Source organism: the organism of the source record quoted next, unplaced genomic scaffold (genome assembly GCF_019419815.1).
Source record: "Pyrus x bretschneideri cultivar Hongxiangsu unplaced genomic scaffold, Pyrus_bretschneideri_v1 Contig32, whole genome shotgun sequence".
Lineage (NCBI taxonomy): Eukaryota > Viridiplantae > Streptophyta > Magnoliopsida > Rosales > Rosaceae > Pyrus > Pyrus x bretschneideri.
The window spans coordinates 1936556-1958662 of record NW_025999635.1 but is presented as its reverse complement, the minus strand read 5'-3'; the positions used below and the strand labels follow the sequence as shown (position 1 = coordinate 1958662).

Below are 22107 nucleotides of genomic sequence, written 5' to 3'. Positions count from 1 at the left end.
CAAATTGTTGATTAGGATCTTGAGTTCGTATTAGAACGCGATCATTCATGACAACATATATCAGATGACGTGAAAGTACGTGAATATATATGAACGTTTATTCTCTACAATTATTCTTTGTTTTAGTTATAATTAATTTTTATTTGTGAGTTAGGTTAATGATAATTAGATAAAAACAAATCATTAAACGAGATAGATAATTGGATAACAACTTACAATAAAAAAAAATATATCTTCTTTGGATTGAAGTAGGTGTCACAAAGCATATACATTCAGTATTTAGACCTAACTAGAAGCTCAAAGCAAGAGTGACGTAGGCAATCAAGTAGGTCCACCGTATCCATGTGATGCGTACGCAGCTGTACGACAGACGCACGGCGTAATACGAGGACCGTAGAATGCGGAAATGATTGGGCCCCGTTGAAGGAAAATGCCCAATCCACACGCTTTGAAAATTGAAAAAAATGGACAATGTGTAGATAAAATTGTAGCTTCGTCAAAGGTCTGTGCTTTTGTGGATAATATTTTTTATTGACTAAAAATTGCTCACGTTTAGTGCTACTCATTAACTTTTCTTTTGTTAAACAAAGAAAGTTGAGGTTTCATCGTAAAATTAATTGGTAGTCTGAGAAATAATCCGATTACTTATACACACATGCAATGTCTCTCTTCTTCCCGTTGTGAGATTCATACTCTCAACACTAAACAAATTCAATGTGAGATTGTCAATGTAAATTACGTATAACCAAACAAGTTTAATTTTCAAATCTGTAATTGGTTTCATCCAATATCTCATAATGTGACGATGATACTAACTACTGGTTAGTAGTGCCAAGGAAATTGCTTTTCATATTCATAAAGTGGAACATTAGATCATAATTGTTGTATACGAGGTTCAAGTTACTGATAGCGATATGTTATTCTTTATTTTATAAACATGATATGATATGAATTTTCAAAGAATTACAATGCTCAAGCAATACAATATGTGCAGTAAACAAAATCTTCTCCAATAACAAATCTCAACCCCACCTCCATAACGAATTAGAATGCAAAGTTGAATGATCTGCAAAATCGTCCACAAATCAGTACATAAAGAAACTCTTGATTCAACCACTACAAGCGCACACATTCAAGCCCTTATTGATAACACTTTGTCGTTCAATACCTTATCTTATAATAATACATAAAACTAACCAAATCTACAATCAATCAAACGCTACAACGTCAATTTCTTTAAAAAAAATTTCAAGCAAAAACCTTTTATCCGTACCATTAAGTACGCCAAGCAAGTCTTCCCTCCTATTCACTAGACAGTCCACAATGCACATGCACCCACTATCTAGAGAATCAAGAGACAAAAATGAAGGAACAAAAAGAAAGAAAATCCTTAATTTGGCAGCCAAAAAGACAAAGAGTGCGCAGTTGATGGCACAAATTGCAAACGAAGCAAACCAGTTTCATGATTCATCCAATATGATCACAACTCCCTTGAGCCCCGATATTGTTGACCCTACATTTACTACCCTCACCTTTTCCACAAAACCCCGCATCTTTCTTTGAATAGAGAGATGAATGTAATTTGATTGATTGAATAGGACAATCCGATGATAAATTCAGGCTTGATTCTAAGAATATGGGGACTAGAGTGTAGACGAGCCTTTGAAGTGGGGCCTTAGAAAACAATGATGCTTAGGATTTTGTGTGTTGTTTGGGGAATGCAACAAAAACCAAGGGGTTTATTTGTTTAGAGTTCGGTGTCTAGCGGTTTGGGAAGTGAGATAAAAGAAGTAAACAAACTTGTTTTCAAGTCAATAAGAACATGTTTGAGTCGCTTAAAATAATAGGCTCACCTGCTCAGCTCAATGTGCTATTGTATTTAGATAAAATCTCAAAATCCATAAACTTCTTATTTAAACAAATAAAAAGTTTGTAATATATTGTGTGTGCGTGCGCACGCGTGTATCAGAAAAAAATTGGGGGCCTCTCTAGAGTAGGGGTCCTAGACGGTCCGCCTATTCTAGCTATCCTCAAGGCCGGTCTCGAGAGTATTGAAGAATTAAACGAGAAAATTTATACATCGAGGTTCAATCGTCGGCTCCTAGTCTTTCAAGCATCCTACTCTTTTTCGTTCAGAGCAATTGAAGAGAACCAAACCCCTATTCTCCTCAATGCATCAAGATCATAATTTTTTTTTTTTTTTGAACGCCATCAAGATCATAATTTTAGACGTACAATCCTCACCCTAAAACTTGTTGAAAGGAATGAACCAAAAGGGCATTTCCGTCAATTGAGAATAAAAAAAGAGTTGAACGGAATTACCGCCAAAAAACACCTTCAACTACTCGTGGCGTGGGAGACCAAAGCCGCATTAATCAAGGTGATGATTTTGTCACTTTTTGACAATAGTTTCTCTTCAACTTTGTTCATAAATAGCACTCCACCCCTCTGCTTTCTCCTCACACCCAAACCCTCCAACTCAAAAACCCCATCCTCTCTCTCTCTCTCTCTCTATAGAAAGTAATGGCCGCCATGGCTCCTCTGCTCTGCATTGCTTCTCTCATGGCACTGGCGAGTACCATTGTAGTCGAGGCCAGAATTCCTGGTGTTTACACTGGCGGAGCGTGGCAGGGTGCTCATGCCACCTTCTATGGCGGCAGTGATGCCTCTGGAACTATGGGTAAGCTCATGAGATTTCATTAAACCCGGCCCCCTTGCATTTTTTAAACAGAATATAACATAAAGTTCATTCCTTTTGGATTTAGACCCTCTAATTTCAAAAACCCACATCAAAATTTCCCAAAATCTCTCAAAATATTATAACAAAAACTAAAAGTTCATGCCTTTTGATTGTCTCTGTGTATAATACAGGAGGGGCCTGTGGCTACGGAAATCTGTACAGCCAGGGCTATGGAGTGAACACGGCGGCGCTGAGCACGGCACTCTTCAACAACGGTTTGAGCTGTGGAGCTTGCTTCGAAATCAAGTGCGCGAATCAGCCTCAGTGGTGCAAATCTGGCAGTCCGTCCATTTTTGTCACGGCCACAAACTTTTGCCCTCCAAACTTCGCCCAGCCCAGCGACAATGGCGGTTGGTGCAACCCTCCTCGCACCCACTTCGATCTCGCCATGCCCATGTTCCTCAAGATCGCCGAGTACCGTGCCGGCATTGTCCCTGTTTCTTACCGCCGGTGAGCACTCTCTCTCTTTCTCTCTGTTTTTGTTTTATTATTTCGGTCGTTTCTAAATAGCCAAATGACTAAAATGCCCTTTTATGTGAATTTTTGTGGTTTAGGGTGCCATGCCGGAAGCAAGGTGGAATCAGGTTCACAATCAACGGCCACAAGTACTTCAACTTGGTTCTGATCCACAACGTCGCGGGCGCAGGGGATATAGTGAAGGTGTACGTTAAAGGGACGAACACTCCGTGGATGAGCCTGAGCCGGAACTGGGGTCAGAACTGGCAGTCAAACGCCATCCTGGTTGGACAGTCACTCTCCTTCAGGGTGACAGCCAGTGACCGCCGCACCTCCACTTCCTGGAACATCGTCCCTTCCAACTGGCAGTTCGGCCAAACTTTCACCGGCAAGAACTTCAGGGTCTAATTCTTCAATTTTCCCGCTTTTTAATATATCATTTTGCTTTTCTTTTTTTTCCTTTTAATTTTTGGGTTTGGTAAAAGAGAGAAGAGCAAGAAAGTAAAAGCAATGTTCGATGGTGGGGTTAAAGTTAAAACTTTTTTTTTTTTTTTTACTGCTGGGTGGAGGAGTGTAAAAAGCTCAAAGCTTCAAAAGTGTTGTTGTAGGCAGCTGAGGTGGCTGGTAGCCCGCTGCTTTGGTTATCTGATCCTGAATATATTTATAATTATATACTTTAATTTTAGTATTTTTTCTGTTTTTTGCTCTTGGGGATGGTTTGCAACTTTGCATTTGGGGTGTGATTTTACCGGCAATCATGGACCTTTGAAGGGATGTCTGCCACCAGCAGACGAATGAGAAATTAAACAATGACCTAGAAAGTTTAGGTTGGACAGTCTGATCACGTATCTTATTCGATCATCTAATAAAAGGTTATTGCACCGTCACTTACTTTTCATAAGATTAATGTTGATAAGCGTCTTTTCATAAGATTTATGTTGACAATCGTGTTGACAGATAACTTGTAATCGAGGTATAGTTAGTAAATATATACAACATGACAATACTCCATAATGAGTCACGTTTTTCTCTCCTAAGTCACCTTTTTCTCTCCTTCACATACGACTAAACTGAAATCGTGACTACGTCTTCTACATTGGATTCTTTGTTTCTACATTGGATTCTTTGCTGGTGTAATGTGTAATTCATAGAACTTGGTAAGACTTTCAAATTGGTTTCATTACAACTTCTCAAGTTTAGGAGAACAACTCAGATGGATCGATTGGTGTATATCCGTACATCTTCCCTACTGTCAGTCCGTTCAATGAGAGTTGCTTCTCTCTCTTATCGTCCACGAACAGTTTTAAGTCCTCCTCAAATCCCCCCGGTACATTTTTAAGTCCTCGAATCCTCAGGATTTAGGGTTTAGGGTTTACGGTCATTACTCATCGTGTTCAACCAGTTCAGGTTCGAATCCAAAACTCAAAAATCAACCAACTATGAAACATAGTCTGCAACCCTTAATTAAATGATTAGAATTTCAATTTTCAATTAAAAAAAATAGAAAAAACAAATCAATTAAAAAATAAAGTTTTTAGGATAAATTGATTGGAAAATAAGAAAATGTGAGATGGAGATTAGTAGAAAAACGGGACAGAGAGAACCCGCCATCTGTGGATACCATCACTACGGTTGTCTGGCCGCCGTCCGACTCCCACCGAAACGGTGCGAATCGGACCTTCACTGTAAGCACCATTGGTCTACGCGAGAAAGCAAATCAAAATCGCTTCCTCTCAAAAACCTAACAAGTGCCATATATTATATATTCCCCAAAACCCTAAAATCACACAAAAAAAATCCCTAAAAATCAGAAATTGAAAAGGAAGAAGGGGGGCTCATATCAAGTGTATAGAATTGGATGGCCTGTCATTGCGGGTCGGATCCAATCAGGGCGAAAGAATCAGTGGAACGCAAAGATACGAGCAGAGACGCCAAAGGCCTACGATTCGGGTGAAAAGCGGCGGCGATCTTTCTGCTTCTCTTTGCGCTCCGTGATACTTTGGTCCTAATTGGGGTTTCCGCTCAAGCCTCTCTCTTTCTAATCACAGCCCTAATTTTTAATTTTACAGAAGATGTAGGCGATGGAGATCTCTGAGGATTTGAGAAGACAGCACGAATATATAGCCCTAGGGTTCCATAGAAACAGCAGATATTGAGATTGGATACCAGAAACGGCGTCGTTCTGGGTCGTGAAATGTGCCGCTGTCCAGAAATCACGCGGTTTCTTGTATTTATTTAGGCTCAACGGACGGGCTGAGATCCTCTCCGGATCTGTCCGGATCCTTTAATCCTGGCCTTTCACTATCAATCTTGCGTCCACGAATTAATGCATTTTTTTCAATTTTTCCCATGTTTGCACGACGTCGTTTGCAGCATTCTCTCCGTTTACTTTGACAGATTTATTATTATTTTCCTTTTATTTTTTGGAGAAAACCTTGTTTTGTAAGATGTATACACTTCTCCGCAAGAAGAGTGTTAGATCAAGGTGTATACAGCCCGTTTCATGCAAGTTTTTTTCGACCTGAAGACTTAAGAGTCAGATGGGAGTAGCATCACATCAGGATTCAGGTAGCAAATGAGAGACAAAGGAACTTAAAAGTTTGCAGGAGTATAGTACATTGTTAAATACAGATACACCAAAGTCGGATACCGATAGTTCGCTCTCGGGAACAAACCTTTATAGAGGTGAAATGACCAAACGGTTTCCGTTCCCTGCGAGTTTGAATAAGAAGTTGGGCACTGTCCCGTCTGTCCACATATCGACTGGGAAAGCTTACACTACGAATGCATCTAAAGGCAGAGTACTCCTTCAGGTTAGCCACTTATTCAGCAATTCTGTGTTGGGAGGATGATCCATTAAGCTGGTCAGATGGAACTGCAAAAACAGAAAGGCAAATACTCAAATCAATCATCATTCGAACTTACTTACAGATAATTTATGTCAAATCTTTAAATACGTAATTACAAACACCGAATACTGACCTTTAGTAATCCAGCTCCATCCGCCGCTTCTTTGTTTTCCACTGATTCAGAATAAATGCAACTCCTTCTTTTAGTGAAGCCCTTCGCCCCTCTTTGTAGTTCCACAATTCCGACGTTATGTACCTGCCACTAGGGTTGTATTCATTGATCTCTGTTAAAGCTGATATTACAGCGTTGCACACTTCCTCACCCAGTTCTTTCTTCAAATCTTTCAATTTTTCATCCTCGACGGATATAACTTCCTGAACATAAAAACATAAACTAGTGAAAAGGAAGCAAAGGGGCAGCGAGCAAGTGCCAAGTGATTCACAAGGAAAAAGCACGGAGAGCCATTAGAGTATGATTAAAGCTTAAAAATTAGATGATTAAATAACAGCATAAGACAAAAATTTATGCGGATATTTGATGAACATCAGCTACCGTCACTGGGAAAGGATTTTGCCACCACAATCACAAATTTGGCACAACTAGTTTTATATGCAACAAAGAGAAATAACTCACAGGGATAACCAAACTAGTTCAATCTAAGAAATCTTTTTAATTTATGCCAACATATTGGATACTTTTTTTTGTCAGATGCTTTCTTGTGCTAAGAGAAACAGCAGAAGACCCCAACACAATGAGTATTAGAGAGTACCTTATGCTTCCCGTCGACTGTAGTAACTTTGAAAGGATGCCATTCTGGGTCCTTTAGGTATTCTACCCACAAGGAGCACAGCTCCATTGCCTTCTCTTCTGCTTCTTCCTCATTATACTTTCTCTTCAGTGCTTCTTGGAACGGTTTACTGTCAAGCTCACCCATTCTCCTAACACCAATTTGTGCACTACTTGATATTTCCTTCAATCCCTGCAGAATTAAGAATATTAGTAGCTTATCATAAGCATAAGAAGCTAAGAACAGAACCTTAAGAATTATCTGGTGCACAAAGGGTCATTCCACATTACAGTACAAAATCGAAGATCCACTCCAGTGAAAAGCATTTACATAAACAAACAAAAGCATGTCTGCCTTACAATTTCACAGTTAAATATCAACCAGTTTTTGCAAAATATTAAAGTAAGGACACATAATTAAATTCTGAATTCTTGTAAGATCATCTGAAATGTCAGACGTCTTTTTTAGTATAAAGAGAAGTAATTGAGCAACATTTATATTAAAATCAAACAGAAAAACTTACATTAATCAATTCCCTCCGGGCTTCCTGCAGCTCATCATTGCTTTTGCGCTCCTTTACGATCAAAGTTTGATTTAAAGCTTCTAAGTCTTCTAGTGATTCTTCCTTTTCTCTCAAGCCTTTGATCATGTTGTCCACCTTTTTCAGCACTTCAACATCACCGTCATCCCCCATGCGCCTTACAACATTTAAGTTCCCTCTTAGTTGCTCAATTTCCAATTCAAGAGTTTGCTTTGTATCCAGTTGCTGTTGCAGTTTAATTATTTTATTGTGGAGCTGTTCCTTTTGCCTCTGGATCAAAATGGTTGTCATATACATCAAAGATCTTCTCTGAAATCAATATATAATGTTCAGATCATTTTTAAGCACTTAAAAATAGCCAACAAACCTTCTGATCTTCAGCCAGTTTCAATAAATTTGCATTAGCCTTCAGTTGCTCCATAGAAGCCAAGTGAAGAGAACTATTTTTTATGGAATTCTACACGAACAACAACATCACTGTTATCAAATGTTCGGAACCATCCTTCAAGGCTCCAACAACAATGACTACAAATTAAATGCAACTCATTCTGCAATCTAAAAGTAACCAAGACAAAAACATCACACAATATAAATAAATTAAACACAAATGCTTCAAGGCCCAAAATATTCATGATACAATTTGATGACACTTGAATATCATGCTAATTTTCAGTAACTTTCAACAAACTAGTTTCCATCCTTTCAATATTCATGATTTATATACGTTCGCAAGAATTTAATCATGAAATCTAAGAGAGAATGTGCAACAATGGTGCAGATATTAAACTAGTAAACCTTTTCAATCTCCTCAGCAAGCTTCCTACTTTCATCTTCGTTGGCAACTGCACGCTTCTCCATTTCTTCTATGCGGGACTCTAGCTCTTTCTTTTGAGTTTCGAGTTGCAACTTAAGCTTTTCATGGTCGCCAAATATCCTCTGAAAGTGATCCCGAGCGCTTGTTTGTATCTTTTTAATCTCTATCAAAACAATAAAAATGCATGTCAGGAATTAATGTTGCTACAGCCTCATACCAGTATAAAATGATAATGAATTATAATAAACCCAAAATGGTGAAAACCAAGCCACTTTATCCAAATCATGCGGACACTGTACACTGTACAACTTCATTCTATATGATAAATAGCACTCTTCCATTTTTTTTAATAAATAAAGCAAAATCTTACCTTCATTATAAGTCTGAATGATCTTTTCTTTCTCTGTGATTACGCTCTTAATGGAGTTTGTAGTTTCACTACATTTCAGCTCCATCTCTTCCAAGTCTTTGTACTTGACCTCAATGATGTTGTTAAGATTAGTTACTAGTCTATCCTGCTTCCTGGCTTCTTCCTCCGTAATTTCAGAAATTGATTTAAGGTCTCCAATCTTGCGGAGGTGTTCTCCAACAATATTGGAAGCTTTATAGTCATCTGAACGAGCAACCCAAGCATAAAGTCCAGATTTTTGGTCACTGTTAGTCTCCCAGTCCTTTTTTCCATGATGGTCTACATCATAAGCCTTCTCAAATGACATGGCATTAACATAGCCAGGCCAATCTTTCCTAAACTCCACGATCGCACTTCCCGAGTGACCCCGAAAATTCCATAAAGGGTGCACCCTTAAGGGATTGAACCCTCTCCTTATTAGCTCATCTCTCAGTTTCGATCCACTTTCTCCAACATACCGCCCATCATTGGCCCGTCTGGTCGGAATATTAACCACTACCCCTGTCCAAGGCCACACTAACTTTTCATCCTGGTCACAATCAATTGGGGGTTTTTCCTCACCCACAGGTTTAGATGGGCCACCTTCAGCTGCTAGATCATTTTCCAAATATTTCACCACAGCTAAGTGTTTGGCCTTTTCTTCTGTGCTTCTCTTTTCTGAAGTACTCTTTCCCACCCCAGAAGCATGTTGGAGAAGGTCCTTGCGAACAAAACCCCGCTTTTTCTTATTCGGGCAGAAAGGGCAAGTATATGTCCCATCTGAGTTTCTCACACTGTGTTTTCCATTCTTCAGCTCTTCATAATATTCTTCTACATCCTCATCCAGTTCTGTTTCGCTCATATCGGTATCATCTTCAGAGCTATGATCCGCCACACTCCCCATTTGAACTTTGTTTAAAGAGCACTAAACCATGAAAACAAAATATTAAATATCAATGTCACTAGTCAAAATTGTGAGAATTCGATGGTTTTTAATGGTTCATTTTGTGGGAAGTAGAACATGTGCAACGGCAGGTTAAAGTCAAAAAGGTAAATATAAGTGTTTAGTTGCCGCCGTTGAGTTTGAAGTGTCTAGTACGGATCAATACTGTTAATCTAATTTCTTTCGAACTTGACACTATTTGCACCACAAAACCCAACATAAACGTCCCCAAAAGAGTTCAAGAAAAGAAAAGCTTATGGGTAAATTTGTTACTCCCTTAAACACCGAAAAGGGATTCAAAATTAAAAGCAAGGTGAAGCCAGAAAAAGAAGGGACAAGCATAATCCAAGCTACACCAACATTCAGGATACATAAAGAAATCACACAAATCAAGGCTTAGGGTCACACAAGTTTAGTCCTTGTACAGCAGTGAAACCGCTTTATATAGAATTCGGGTTCGGTCTCTGAATCATTCCTTTAATTCTCTACTGCAAAATCACTCATAAGACAATTTCCAAAATAAAAATCTATCTTTGCCTTAAAAGAAACATCTTGCCATATGAAACCGCATTGTAACAAAATTCACACAACCCTGAAAAATCATCAAAATTCCGAAAGAAAAATCGCCAAAAAAATAAATGAAAACCATACATAAATAGTGTCCTAATGTTATTCCTGCGATTAAACAAACACACACACACAAATTATACAAGCAGATGCCGCAGATCGGAGAAAACACAAAGCAAAACGGAAGCTCAAGCTGCAAAACTCGAACCCAAACAACTCAAAAGCCCAAAATTCACAATGCATGCTGTAAATTCAACATTTCAACCAAACAAGCACATGCATGTAACGGAACAAGCAAACCCAACAGCGATCAGCTAAATTGTAGAGAGAGAGAGAGAGAGAGAGAGAGAGAGAGATTGACCTGCGGAAATCGGAGCTCCTGAGCTCCAAAATTAGGGTTTGTGGGGGAAGAAGAATTGGGGGCAGGGCTCTGAGTGAGTCGAAGCAGTTCAGTGCTCAGCGGAGGCCACAAAAGCGAAAGAGGAAATTGGTAATTGGAGCACTGTGCTGTCCGCGACAAGGGACAAAATCGAGAGGGCGACAAATGTATGAAATTGGAGACGTCACAATCCTAACCTATCAAACCTTTATATATAGCATTTCGAAAAGGGATGCAAAACCTCTTTTACATTCCCATTTTCTTGTTCGATTGAAGTAAATAGTTTTCTTCTAAGTTGATTTACTCACTATTTGTATCTATATGATTATGATGCGTTTGATTTTAATTTGGAACAAAGGTGATTGTTGGATTAAAAAAGAGTTCAGATCATTCATTTTTCACGGTGGACTACAGAGCGAGTGTTATAATAAAAAAGATACGTTATCTGTAGGGGTGGAAAAAATTCCCGAAAATCCCGAACCGAACCAAAAAAATCCCAATCCCAAACCAAAAATTTCCCAAACCGAAATTCCCGAACCAATCCCAAAATTTCGGTATGGGATTCGGGATTGGCTTCTCGATATTTCGGGAATCCCATACCAAACCGAAAATATATAATATTAATTATTATATATATTTATACATATATATTATTCTTTTATAATTGATGCTAGTAGTTTCTAATTCATGCTTAGCAACCTAGAATGCCCTACACCTTGCATATTTTTCATGTTCTGTTTGATATTCATGTGGATTTTATTATTGCTGCTGCCATGGCTGATGATTTCAGAAGGCTTGATTCTTTTGTCTCTCAACAGATTGCAAAAAGAGTTTAATTAATTTCAATTTTGACTATGATAAAAAAAGTCAAGCATGCCAATGTTCAATTAAATGGTAGTGTGAATGAAATGAAATTCCTAGTTCATAAATGTGTTCTTGAATTATATATTTGAAGAACAATTCATAATTTCATATTTCAATTTGGGATTCCCGATTTGTCCCAAAATCCCGAAAATATTTCGGGATTCCCGAAATTTGGGATTCCCGAAAATTTGGTTTGGGATTGGTCTTCAAATTCCCGTCCCGAAAAATTTCGGTTTGGGATTCGGGATACTAGTTTCGGTATGGTATCCCATACCGAACCACCCCTAGTTATCTGTGTTGTGGGTTTGTTGTTTTCCAATTTTGTCAAGCATGTGCAAGTAAATCATGAGTGACTCATGCGTTTAGTATCTTCAATTGTGTTTCACATGCATCACTTTAATCAATTTATGGATCCATGCGCTTGTGAATGTATCGTCTGGTTATAAATATTTGTTCTATTTTTTTTTCTACATCGACTCATGAGATGTGACTTTTACATTCTCAAATTTTAGTGTTTTGAAACAGGTACGTTATGGGTGATTGCGTGCAAATATGCCATATACATAAGTTATTGCATATCTTATTGAAGATATATTAATAGATAGATAAGTATGATGCGTTTGTCCAACAAATAAAGTATTATTTTTAAGGAATTGTCAAAAATGAGTTGTTAATTGAATATAACCTACAAGTTTGGAAGAAAATATGCGTCAAATCAACAAATTTGGGAATAAATAAATTATTAAGAAATACACAATAAATTTCAAAACCAGTGTGCCAAGGGCATCTAAACACCTCATTGCTATCTATGGTTCTACTCTTGGGTGATGCTTTACGATCGAAATCCACCTTGCACTATATTTGAAAAAACTGTACATGATTTGTTAACACAATATGAATTCACATGAAAAATTCAATGTTCAAGTTGTGGCTAATCGGGTCGTGATAGTAGCAATGGATCTGATAGTCACTCGTCTAAATAACATGTCGTTTCATATCAATCACCATATCACCTGTTTTAATCGTTAAAGAATATAATTGCATTAGCATTTATTCAAATACAAGGTGTATAATATAAAATATTTTTCATCGCTTGTATATATCATGTACAACCAGCAAAACAACATTATGTTCGCTTATTTATTTTATTTTCTTTATGTATTTTATGGAACGAGAAATCAAATATAAAATGAGTGAGAAAATATAACATGTTTTTTGGTCGGGAGAAAATATAACATGTTAATTAGGCATGGTAACACTTAATATTTACTGTTTTAGCGGGTCGGTTAGGCGCGCATCAACCCGCTAATAAAATTTAACGCGCCAGATCCGACCCGTTTGCCAGGTAGCCCTCGCATCAGCGCTCCTGTCTATCTCGCAAACTCAGACACACACAGAGACGAGTGAGCTTCCAGGAGCACCAGAAAACCGTGGCGGAAGATGTTCAATCAGTTCGGAGCAACGGCGGAGACTCTAAGCAAGGCGTCGACACTGGTGTTCCGGATCGGCACCGACGCCCACCTCTACGACGATCCCGACGACGTCAGCATCGCTCCTCTCCTGGACAGCAGGTTCGACTCCGAGAAGTGCGAGGCTCTCAAGCGTTTACTCGCTCTCATCGCCCAGGGATTCGAAGTCTCCAGTTTCTTCCCTCAGGTACCTATCCAACTTCATCACTCTCGAATTCGAATCCGAAAAAAAAAAAGATAAAAATTGAATGATCGTAGCCATCAATTTTGTAATTTGAAATTCGATTTGGTTGAATTGGAATCGCAGGTTGTGAAGAACGTAGCGTCGCAGTCATTGGAAGTGAAGAAGCTCGTTTACTTGTACTTGCTGCATTATGCTCAAAAGTAAGCTAAATTCAACCTTTTGATTTCGACTGAATCGTTTACCCAAATTTTGAGCCTTTTTTTTTTTTTTTGCTTTTGTTTTAATTTTTTTCATGTTTACTTTAATTTAGGCGTCCGAATGAAGCGTTGCTGTCGATTAATTATTTCCAGAAGGATTTAGGGGATCCAAATCCGTTAGTGAGGGCGTGGGCGCTGAGAACCATGGCGGGGATTCGCCTACATGTTATTGCACCTTTGGTTCTTGTTGCCGCCGGAAAATGTGCTAGAGATCCGTCTGTATATGTTAGGAAATGCGCAGCCAATGCTCTTCCTAAGCTGCACGATTTGCGCCTTGAGGATAATACTGTGGGGATTGAAGAGGTTTGATTTCGATGTTGTATTTGTAGTTCTTATCATTAAGAAGATGTTGATGTTCATTTGATTCAATCATATGATCTGCTGTCTGTTCTTTTATATAAGCTATAAAAAGTCCATTTGTTGGTCCCGTTGATATTTCATCAGATATGGTTCTGAAATCATATGTATGAAAATTCATTTCATGTCTTGAAGTTTGCGATGCTCGTGTCCCAGTAATCACAGCCTTTGTATTTTGTACATTGTATTGTACTAGCTGCATTGTCATATTTGTATATATGTCTATCTTATATCATTATAACAACCGAAACTGTAGCTATAGCGTGTAGTGTCATTAATATTCATATAATGGTCTTCCCTATGCAGATTATTGGAATATTGTTGAATGACTCTTCCCCTTGTGTCGTTGGAGCTGCTGCTGCTGCTTTCTCTTCTGTTTGTCCGAATAATTTGTCACTGATTGGGAGGAACTATAAAAGGTTATGCGAGGTTCTTCCTGATGTGGAAGAATGGGGTAAAATAGTTTTAATTGGGATCCTTTTGCGCTATGTAGTTGCAAGGCATGGGCTTGTAAAGGAATCCATTATGTTCTCTTTGCATGGAACAGAGAATTCTCGATCTGAAAAGGATTGCTCGGACACCAACTCTGCATTGGATGACAATGGTGACAGTAATGGTCTTTATGAGTCTGAATTAACAAATGCTGTATCCCGTTGTTATATTGAAGGACCAGCTGAATACTTATCGCGATTAAGTTTCATGAATAAGGATTCCTCTGAATTTAATTATGCTCGTTTTACATCCGGAAAGAATAATGATGATGTGAAGATCCTGCTGCAATGTACATCGCCATTGTTGTGGAGTAATAATAGTGCAGTTGTACTAGCAGCTGCTGGTGTACATTGGATTATGGCGCCAACAGAGGATTTGAAAAGAATCATTAAGCCGCTCTTGTTCGTTCTAAGATCATCCAATGCCTCAAAATATGTGGTAGTTAACATTTCCTTACAGTTAATTAGTTTGTATGTAGCATTGAAGTACTTTTTTTAAGTTTATTGATGCATGCACGTGACCGTGAATTCATATATTTTTGAAATATTTCATAAACATTTCTTTTGTCCTCTTTGAACTTTCTTTTCTTAACTTACAGTTGGTAAGATGGTGAGGATTGTTTTATTGATTGACCATTGCAGGTTTTATGTAACATTCAAGTATTTGCCAAAGCAATTCCTTCACTCTTCTCTCGATACTTTGAAGACTTCTTTATATGCTCTTCGGATTCATATCAAATCAAAGCTTTGAAACTGGATATACTGGCTTACATCGCTACAGATTCATCAATTTCATTTATACTCAAAGAATTTCAGGTAATTGTTTTTCCTTTGAAATTAAATTTTACCTTTCCTCTTACAACAGATACTCATGTCTGCTAGATTGTTCATAATTCCAAGTGCATGTTTGCTTGATTTATTAGTTACCTAGTAGGGTTTTAGACTTAGTTATGCATCAACAACTTCATTTGAGAATTTCAAACTTGTATGTGTGTCACAATTTATAAAATGAAAGGTGTGTATGCTTTGCATATTGTTTTTGTTTGTTGCTAGGATTATATTAGAGATCCGGACAGGAGATTTGCTGCTGATACTGTTGCTGGAATTGGCATATGTGCACAACGACTTCCAGAAATGGCAAATGCATGCTTGGAATTTCTATTGGCTTTGACCAGACAGCGTTTGTGACTATCTACCTGTTGTATTGATCTTCAGAAAGTTTTGCTTCTTGATTTCTGAATTATTATCTAATTTTGCAGAACTTATGACTGGTGAGTTTGGGTCAGTGGATACTGAAGCAGATATATTGATTCAAGCAATAATGTCTATTAAATCAATCATTCAGCTAGACCCTCCCAGTCATGAAAAGGTATTTTCAATTTTCTGCTGAGTTGCTGTCATTAGATATGTAGTCAGGGATGTAGAGGTTATTTACTAGTGTCGTTTGTGATGCTTTGTTACCTTGTCTTTCTTCTCTCTGTTTTTTGGGGCATTTATTAAGTGACTTTTATGCCTTTTCAAGGTTATTATTCAATTGGTTCGAAGTTTAACTTCAATAAAGGTGCCTGCTGCGCGTGCTATGGTTGTTTGGATGGTGGGGGAGTATAACTCTTTAGGTGATCTCATCCCAAGGATGTTAGCTACAGTGCTCAAGTATCTTGCAGGGTGCTTTGCTTCTGAAGAAGTGGAAACAAAGCTTCAGATTTGTAATACCGCTGTTAAGGTACTACTGCATGGTGGTCTTCTCTAAGTAAATGTGGTAAATGTGACTATGTTTGTTTCTAAATGTTGAGGTGATCTGTTCTGCAGGTTTTATTGGGGGCAAAAGGGAATGACTTGTTGACAATCAAAATGGTTTTAATCTACGTGTTGGAGCTGGCCAAATGCGACTTAAATTATGACGTTCGTGACCGAGCTCATTTCTTAAAGAAACTTCTGTCAACTTATTTAGATTCTCAATGTTTGGAGGAGGAAACCAACCATCCGGGCCAACATAAAGATAGTTCACGTCTCCTGGCAGAAAACTTGTTTGGGAAACAAAATAAATCAGTGTCGCATGAGCCCATTGATCACCGGTTTTACCTTCCTGGATCTTTATCGCAGATAGTACTTCATGCTGCTCCAGGGTATGAGCCTCTCCCAAAGCCCTGTAGTTTGCGCTGTGATGACCCCGAAATGGATGAAAACGGTGATCCACATGTTACAGACGATGAGGACTCAGCGTCTGAATCTTTGGATGAGGAAATTGCTTCTAGTTATAGTTCGCAACATTCTAATGTGGATTCAAGTGGGACTGATGGCAGTGAAGAGGCTGGTTCTGCAAGTGAAGACGATGACAATTCTCATCAGTTGATTCAGTTTTCAGATGAAAGGAAAAATGGAGCTTCTCAGTCTGCTTCTGATTTTGGGGAATTGTTGTCAAATAGAGCTTTAGAATCATGGTTAGATGACCAACCTGGTTTTTCAAAACCAAATACTTCAGAACACAGTCAAGTCCGTACATCTTCAGCAAGAATCTCCATCGGTGATATTGGAGGTCAAGTTAGACCTAAAAGCTATCCACTCTTGGACCCTGTGAACGGAAATGGCTTAAAGGTTGACTATTCATTTTCATCTGAGATTTCAAGTATCTCTCCTCTGTTTATATGTATAGAAGTTTCCTTCAAGAACTGCTCAAAGGAGACAATGTCTGATATAACTTTGGTGGATGAGGAATCTGGAAAAGGCAAGGATTCTGTAGAGCAATCGTCGTTTTCAGATGAAAGGTAATTTAACTGTACATGTCTGGTAATTTAACTCACATTCCAAAATATAAATACTTGATATATCATGCCTGAGATACATAAATTGGCTATCTTTTGGTTAGGGACTCGACCATTTTTGGTTATAGAACTGGATAATTATTACTTTGTTAAAACCCATGTGTTATACTTTAGGTTGAGGTTAGTAGGCCAAATAAGTTGTTTTTATGGTGGATTTGTCAAATAAATTTGCGCGCAAAAGCATTTCTGGAGATTTCTTTAAGGTCTACTATCATTATATCTTACTATTCTTAATGTTTGGTTTTTGCATATTAAGTTATTATTGATATCCTAAGTGAGATGTAATGGAGTAGTTCGGTTAGGCTTTAGTGGATTTTTATAGTCTCCAGACTGGTCCGTGCTATGCCCGGGGGTTCCACTATTCATAATCGAGCAGGATGATTTGATAAAATGCATTTGTTTTTTTCTTGGATCATGTATTAAGAATGTTTATTTCTCTTGTAAGGGCCTAATCTTTTGTTACGATTATCTTGATACCGCAGCTCCACGATACCTCAAAGTAATGAGCCAAATCTAGTTTCTGTAGAAGAGATCACATCTCTGGAACCTGGTCAGACAATGACAAGAAGCATCCAGGTCCGCTTCCATCACCACCTCTTGCCTCTAAAACTGGCCATATATTGTAACGGCAAGAGGCATCCTATTAAGTTGCGCCCTGACATTGGATACTTTGTAAAAGCTCTTCCTATGGATGTTGAAGCCTTTACAAATAAGGAGTCTCAACTGCGTGGAATGTTTGAATGCGTAAGAAGGTAAACTGACTTTTTTTTCCTATTGTCGTATAGGCAAATGTCTCACTTATTGATAATAGTTTCCAAAAAACCCCTTCTCATTCGGTCTTTGTTATTCTATAATGTTGTGTTTTCTTCAACAGGTGCACCTTCACTGACCACATGAAGGAGTTGGACAAGGACAAGGGTGATAATTCATTGGTAGAAGACAAATTTCTCGTAATCTGCCGAAGTCTTGCATTGAAGATGCTCAGCAATGCAAATCTTTATCTTGTATCCGTTGATTTGCCAGTTGCAGCAAAGCTTGATGATGCAACAGGTTTGAGCTTACGGTTCAGCAGCAAGATTTTAAGCACCTCTGCCCCCTGCTTGATAACCATTACTGTTGAAGGTAGATGTTCCGAACCATTGGAAATGTCAGTTAAAGTAAACTGTGAAGAAACTGTGTTTGGGTTGAATCTTCTGAACAGGATCGTAAATTTCTCTGTTGAGCCCTCCCATCCCCACGTGTAGTTCGGCAGGACATTGGAAACAAGTAATTGAGTTTTGGAGAGAACATAGAAAACCCGCCGTGTACTGCCAACTCTTCTGGCTATCCGGATGTTTAATGTATTTTCTGTACAGCGGGCAAAAGCTCGGTATTATACTCATTCACAGAATTGTCTCGAGTTCATTTTCTTTCGCTCGGAAAGTGTTTGTTCTTGATTTTCAGTCTGTACTTTTTGTAATTTATGGGACATGAAATTTTATGTAATTTAAATCCATATGAAGTACACATTTCCAGTGGAATGATTGAAGAGAGTGTACAATAAGTTATTGGCTAATCACAATTAATTTCTTTGCACAGTGATTAATCTTTCGCCGGAGCTAGTTACATTTCGATTAACCGATGACGTTAAAGCTACGCTATGCCTTTCTGCAACTCTTGTTATTTTGGCTCACAACGGCAACAGGTACCGGAACTCGGAATCATAAGGTTGGACTTCCACCATTCTGATTATCGGAGACTTTGTTTCTCCATTCAAGCACTCCATTATCAATCGTTTCAGTGAACCAGACCGCGGTAGTTGGCTGTAAATCCATTCCAGCAATGATTCCATACCGTCTGCAAAATCGAGCATGTTCCATTGAAGAAGCTTGGGCACCACAATCTTCTTCTTGCTTGTGACTCCCACCGAAGCTTCCAAGTACTCCAGTTTTGCTCTCTCCAACTCATTGACTATGTCATCGGAGGTATAAACCCTCAACTGCATGCACAGCAGAGCTTAATTTCATCAAATTTACGGAGAAAAATGTTGCGAGTAGGGGAGAGCTAGGCACTACTTACTGCTGGTGAGGACCAACTGCCGCGGCAAAGAGCAAATGTGACATTAGGTTCAGGGTATCCGAGACCATACGCATTTCTTAGTAGCATTTCCTTCTCATAGGCAGGCCCCTACCGAGTGAGGTGCAAATTGGTCAGGAAAAAAACATATGAAAAAAAAGAGGGTGCAGTTGGAGCTCAAGTATTGATTCTGTTTCACGTACATGTTTCGATTCAGATGGATGGCGGAGAATGAAATGCTCGATAGCCAGAGCATTCAGCACTATGCCTCCGACATTTAGAGCAACCTAGGTGAAAACGGGATCATTTAGTCTCAGTATTATATGAAAGCTGTAAATCTAACCTCATTTTTTAGCTGTCTGCACTCCCAACTGAATGTTTTACGATTTTTTCTACGAATGCCAGAATTGGTGTACCTTGTTCATAAGTGCCAGCAGTTTCTCCGGTGTGGACGGCAGCCCATGTTCCAGAAATGCCTGAAATTTGACAAGAAATAGAAGCTCCGATTACATATCATTCTCGGATTTTTCGGTTTTTTACTAAACATTGCTTAAGATCTCTTACAGTACATGCATGATGCAGGCATTGTAGATGTTGATCCAGAACGCCAACTTTTGCTTGTAGGTCAAGAAAGTCAAGTCCGCATCACACAGTTGATGCGTCAAATTCCTGAATTCACAAAAAAAGAGGTTATCAAAACAATACTTTCCAGTTTTGACAATGCTTGTAGGCCAAGCAAGTAATTACCTCAACTTTTCGATTGCATTCAAACACTCAGACAATCGGCTGACATCGAATGAGCTCCTCGTGATCTGGATGAAGTTTTTGTACGGGCCAATGTCCCTGACAGCACCGTCTAAGTCCGGCAATATGCAGTAAGGGTCTGCATTGGACGAGGTGTTGTCGTTGAAGAAAATTGTGGATGATGTGCAGTTGAATGAGGTCTTCGGAATGAGGCCCTTAGAGTTCATGCAGGAAAGTGCAAGCTTTGGGACAACAGATGATCCCTCTTTGTCGAGTGATGCTTGTTTCAGTTCAAGAAATATGGATACAAGGCACTTGAGAAGTTCTTCTGAGAGTTCATTTGGTTTCAGATCATTTTCTCCATGGCCCTGGTTTCTGCTTCTTCCCCTTTGTCTCCTTGATAATTCAGCAGTTTCACCTGTTCAAACACACATAAAGAAGAGTTATTTATTTGTAACGAACGGATACGTCGAGAAACAGTCATTTCTACGTAGTAATCTTAAATTTCGATCCCGTTTATTGACATGGGTTGATTGTTTTAGTCTTTTAGGGTGTAAAATCGCGATGATTTGATCAACATTTTAATCAACCCTATCAATAAACGAGATTAAATCGGAGTTGAGTAAATATGATAATAAGTAAGATTTCCATGATACTTCCGTCCTTTGATAAAGAACAGACGTCCTGCATACATCTTGACGGGATTGGCATCTACTGAAATTAGACTATTGGAACAATCCAATTCCAGTCAGATTCATTGAAGAGTATACAATCTCACATCGGAAATCTTTCAAAATAAAATACATCGTACGTTGAGTGGTTCAATTACTAATAGCATTGACACCTTTGGTAATAACAAGCAGTTTACCATCAGCATATGTGAAATTCCATCTTGGGAGATCTGCTGCAGAACCTACAGAAGCTCTTCTATCCTTCAACCTTCTTTCTTTTCTCAAATTTCTCAAAGCTTCGTAGTTCTGTGATCTGCATCTCTCTTCATTCACCACTGACTGGCTTCCCACCCTGCACAACAAGTGATTCTGTTGCCCTAATTGCTTCCGCTGCACTTCCCATTCTCTTGTTTGTTCCCTCTCTTGGTACAACCTCAGTTTCAGCTCTTCGACTTTTCTTTCGAGTTGACCTATCTCTTCCTCCACCATTGCCAGCTCCAAAAACAGCTCCTGAAACTGCCATACAAAAATGTGTTGATATCATTGTAGCAAACAAAACTTACCGATATTATTTCAACAACATCGAGGTTGTGTCCCTTCTCTATAAATGCTTATATCGTCATACTGCAAATCTAGACCGCATTTTCATGAAAGAATCAATGTGACCAAACCGGTATAGATTCACATTCTGTCAACAGAAAGTCTCTCGTTATACTAACACAACGATACCTGAGGTGGAAACAACGATAAAAGACATGGATGTGACTGAACAGGTCCATGAAGTGCACAATGCAGAAACCTGCCAAGTGTTTGTTCTCCATCCAACTCTGCCTGCAATTTCTTAACCTGTATAAATACAGGAATTTGACTCTGTGTCAAGCTTATGTGAAATTTTTTTAACATGTTACACAAAATTCTACGCTGGAAACAAGCGAAAAACTTATAACAATCATCACCTCTTCCTCAAGATCGAGTCTTTTCTGCTTCTCCTCGCTTCGCTGCATTAGAAAGTCTTCGAATTTCATTATTTGGAGAGGCAAAGATCACCACCAGCTAACAGTTTGGAAGCAAGAATATGAGGGCTGCAGCAATAATGGAAGTTGTTGAGGCAGGGAGAGGTGCCTAAACAAAGGGAGAGTGACGTGACTTCGTGGTTGCCATTAAGGGTAGGTATTAGACAAGAGGAGGAGGATGAGATTTGAGAAGATTGGGAGGGAAGGAAAGAGACGAGGGAAAAATTGGGAGATTGAAATGCATGAGAGAATGGAGAATGTGCGGTGAAAGAATCTTTCGGATAACTAGGTATCAAACTCATCACAAATATATATTGTAATCATCATTAATTTACGCGAGTTAAAAAAGAGACTTATTCTATTCAAATTTCAAATGAAGATAAATATCACTAAATAGAAAGCTAGTTGGTGTGTTGGAAGAATCTTTGAAGGACGTAAATATGTGATTGTATACAGTTGGAATTGTTATCATTATTGTTGGTGTTAGTGAAGTGCATGGCAATCCCATGATCTCTTTTTTCTACGAGTTGAATTTCTATTTAATTTCAACGGCAGGAAGAGGACGGTGGGGACGTGAAGTCCATGAACAGAAAAATAAGACACCAAATTTGAAAAAGTAAACAAAAAAACAAAGAAAAATAAGACACCAAATTTGAAAAAGTAAACAGAAAAAAAAGAAAAAAAAAATACAGAGAATATAATTATATAATTTAGA

General features: G+C 38.5%; 4 protein-coding genes across 4 annotated transcripts; 2 read left to right on the top strand and 2 right to left on the bottom strand.

Moving 5' to 3' along the window:
* The first annotated feature begins 2452 nt into the window (after positions 1-2452).
* Positions 2453-3884, top strand: LOC103935534 (expansin-A4). The gene is made up of 3 exons (XM_009345306.3): positions 2453-2680; positions 2872-3190; positions 3295-3884. Exons 1-3 carry the CDS (start codon positions 2524-2526, stop codon positions 3602-3604), a joined length of 786 nt encoding a protein of 261 aa, XP_009343581.1. The 5' UTR covers positions 2453-2523; the 3' UTR covers positions 3605-3884.
* A 1875-nt stretch (positions 3885-5759) lies between these two features.
* Positions 5760-10658, bottom strand: LOC103935503 (protein INVOLVED IN DE NOVO 2). Its single transcript, XM_048590495.1, has 8 exons — positions 10448-10658; positions 8559-9501; positions 8170-8351; positions 7742-7831; positions 7357-7644; positions 6816-7025; positions 6179-6420; positions 5760-6071 (listed from the first exon to the last, which is right to left on the bottom strand). Exons 2-7 carry the CDS (start codon positions 9478-9480, stop codon positions 6181-6183), a joined length of 1932 nt encoding a protein of 643 aa, XP_048446452.1. The 5' UTR covers positions 9481-9501; positions 10448-10658; the 3' UTR covers positions 5760-6071; positions 6179-6180.
* A 2021-nt stretch (positions 10659-12679) lies between these two features.
* LOC103935513 (AP3-complex subunit beta-A) lies at positions 12680-18429 on the top strand. The gene is made up of 11 exons (XM_009345287.3): positions 12680-12985; positions 13106-13182; positions 13293-13542; positions 13903-14526; positions 14730-14903; positions 15141-15267; positions 15347-15456; positions 15610-15810; positions 15897-16852; positions 17392-17661; positions 17784-18429. Exons 1-11 carry the CDS (start codon positions 12770-12772, stop codon positions 18151-18153), a joined length of 3375 nt encoding a protein of 1124 aa, XP_009343562.1. The 5' UTR covers positions 12680-12769; the 3' UTR covers positions 18154-18429.
* A 140-nt stretch (positions 18430-18569) lies between these two features.
* Positions 18570-22083, bottom strand: LOC103935524. The gene is made up of 9 exons (XM_009345295.3): positions 21336-22083; positions 21109-21225; positions 20577-20895; positions 19712-20126; positions 19534-19633; positions 19381-19440; positions 19168-19251; positions 18968-19075; positions 18570-18887 (listed from the first exon to the last, which is right to left on the bottom strand). The coding sequence occupies exons 1-9, from the start codon at positions 21402-21404 to the stop codon at positions 18579-18581; spliced, it is 1581 nt and encodes a 526-aa protein (XP_009343570.1). The 5' UTR covers positions 21405-22083; the 3' UTR covers positions 18570-18578.
* Between the last annotated feature and the right edge of the window lie 24 nt (positions 22084-22107).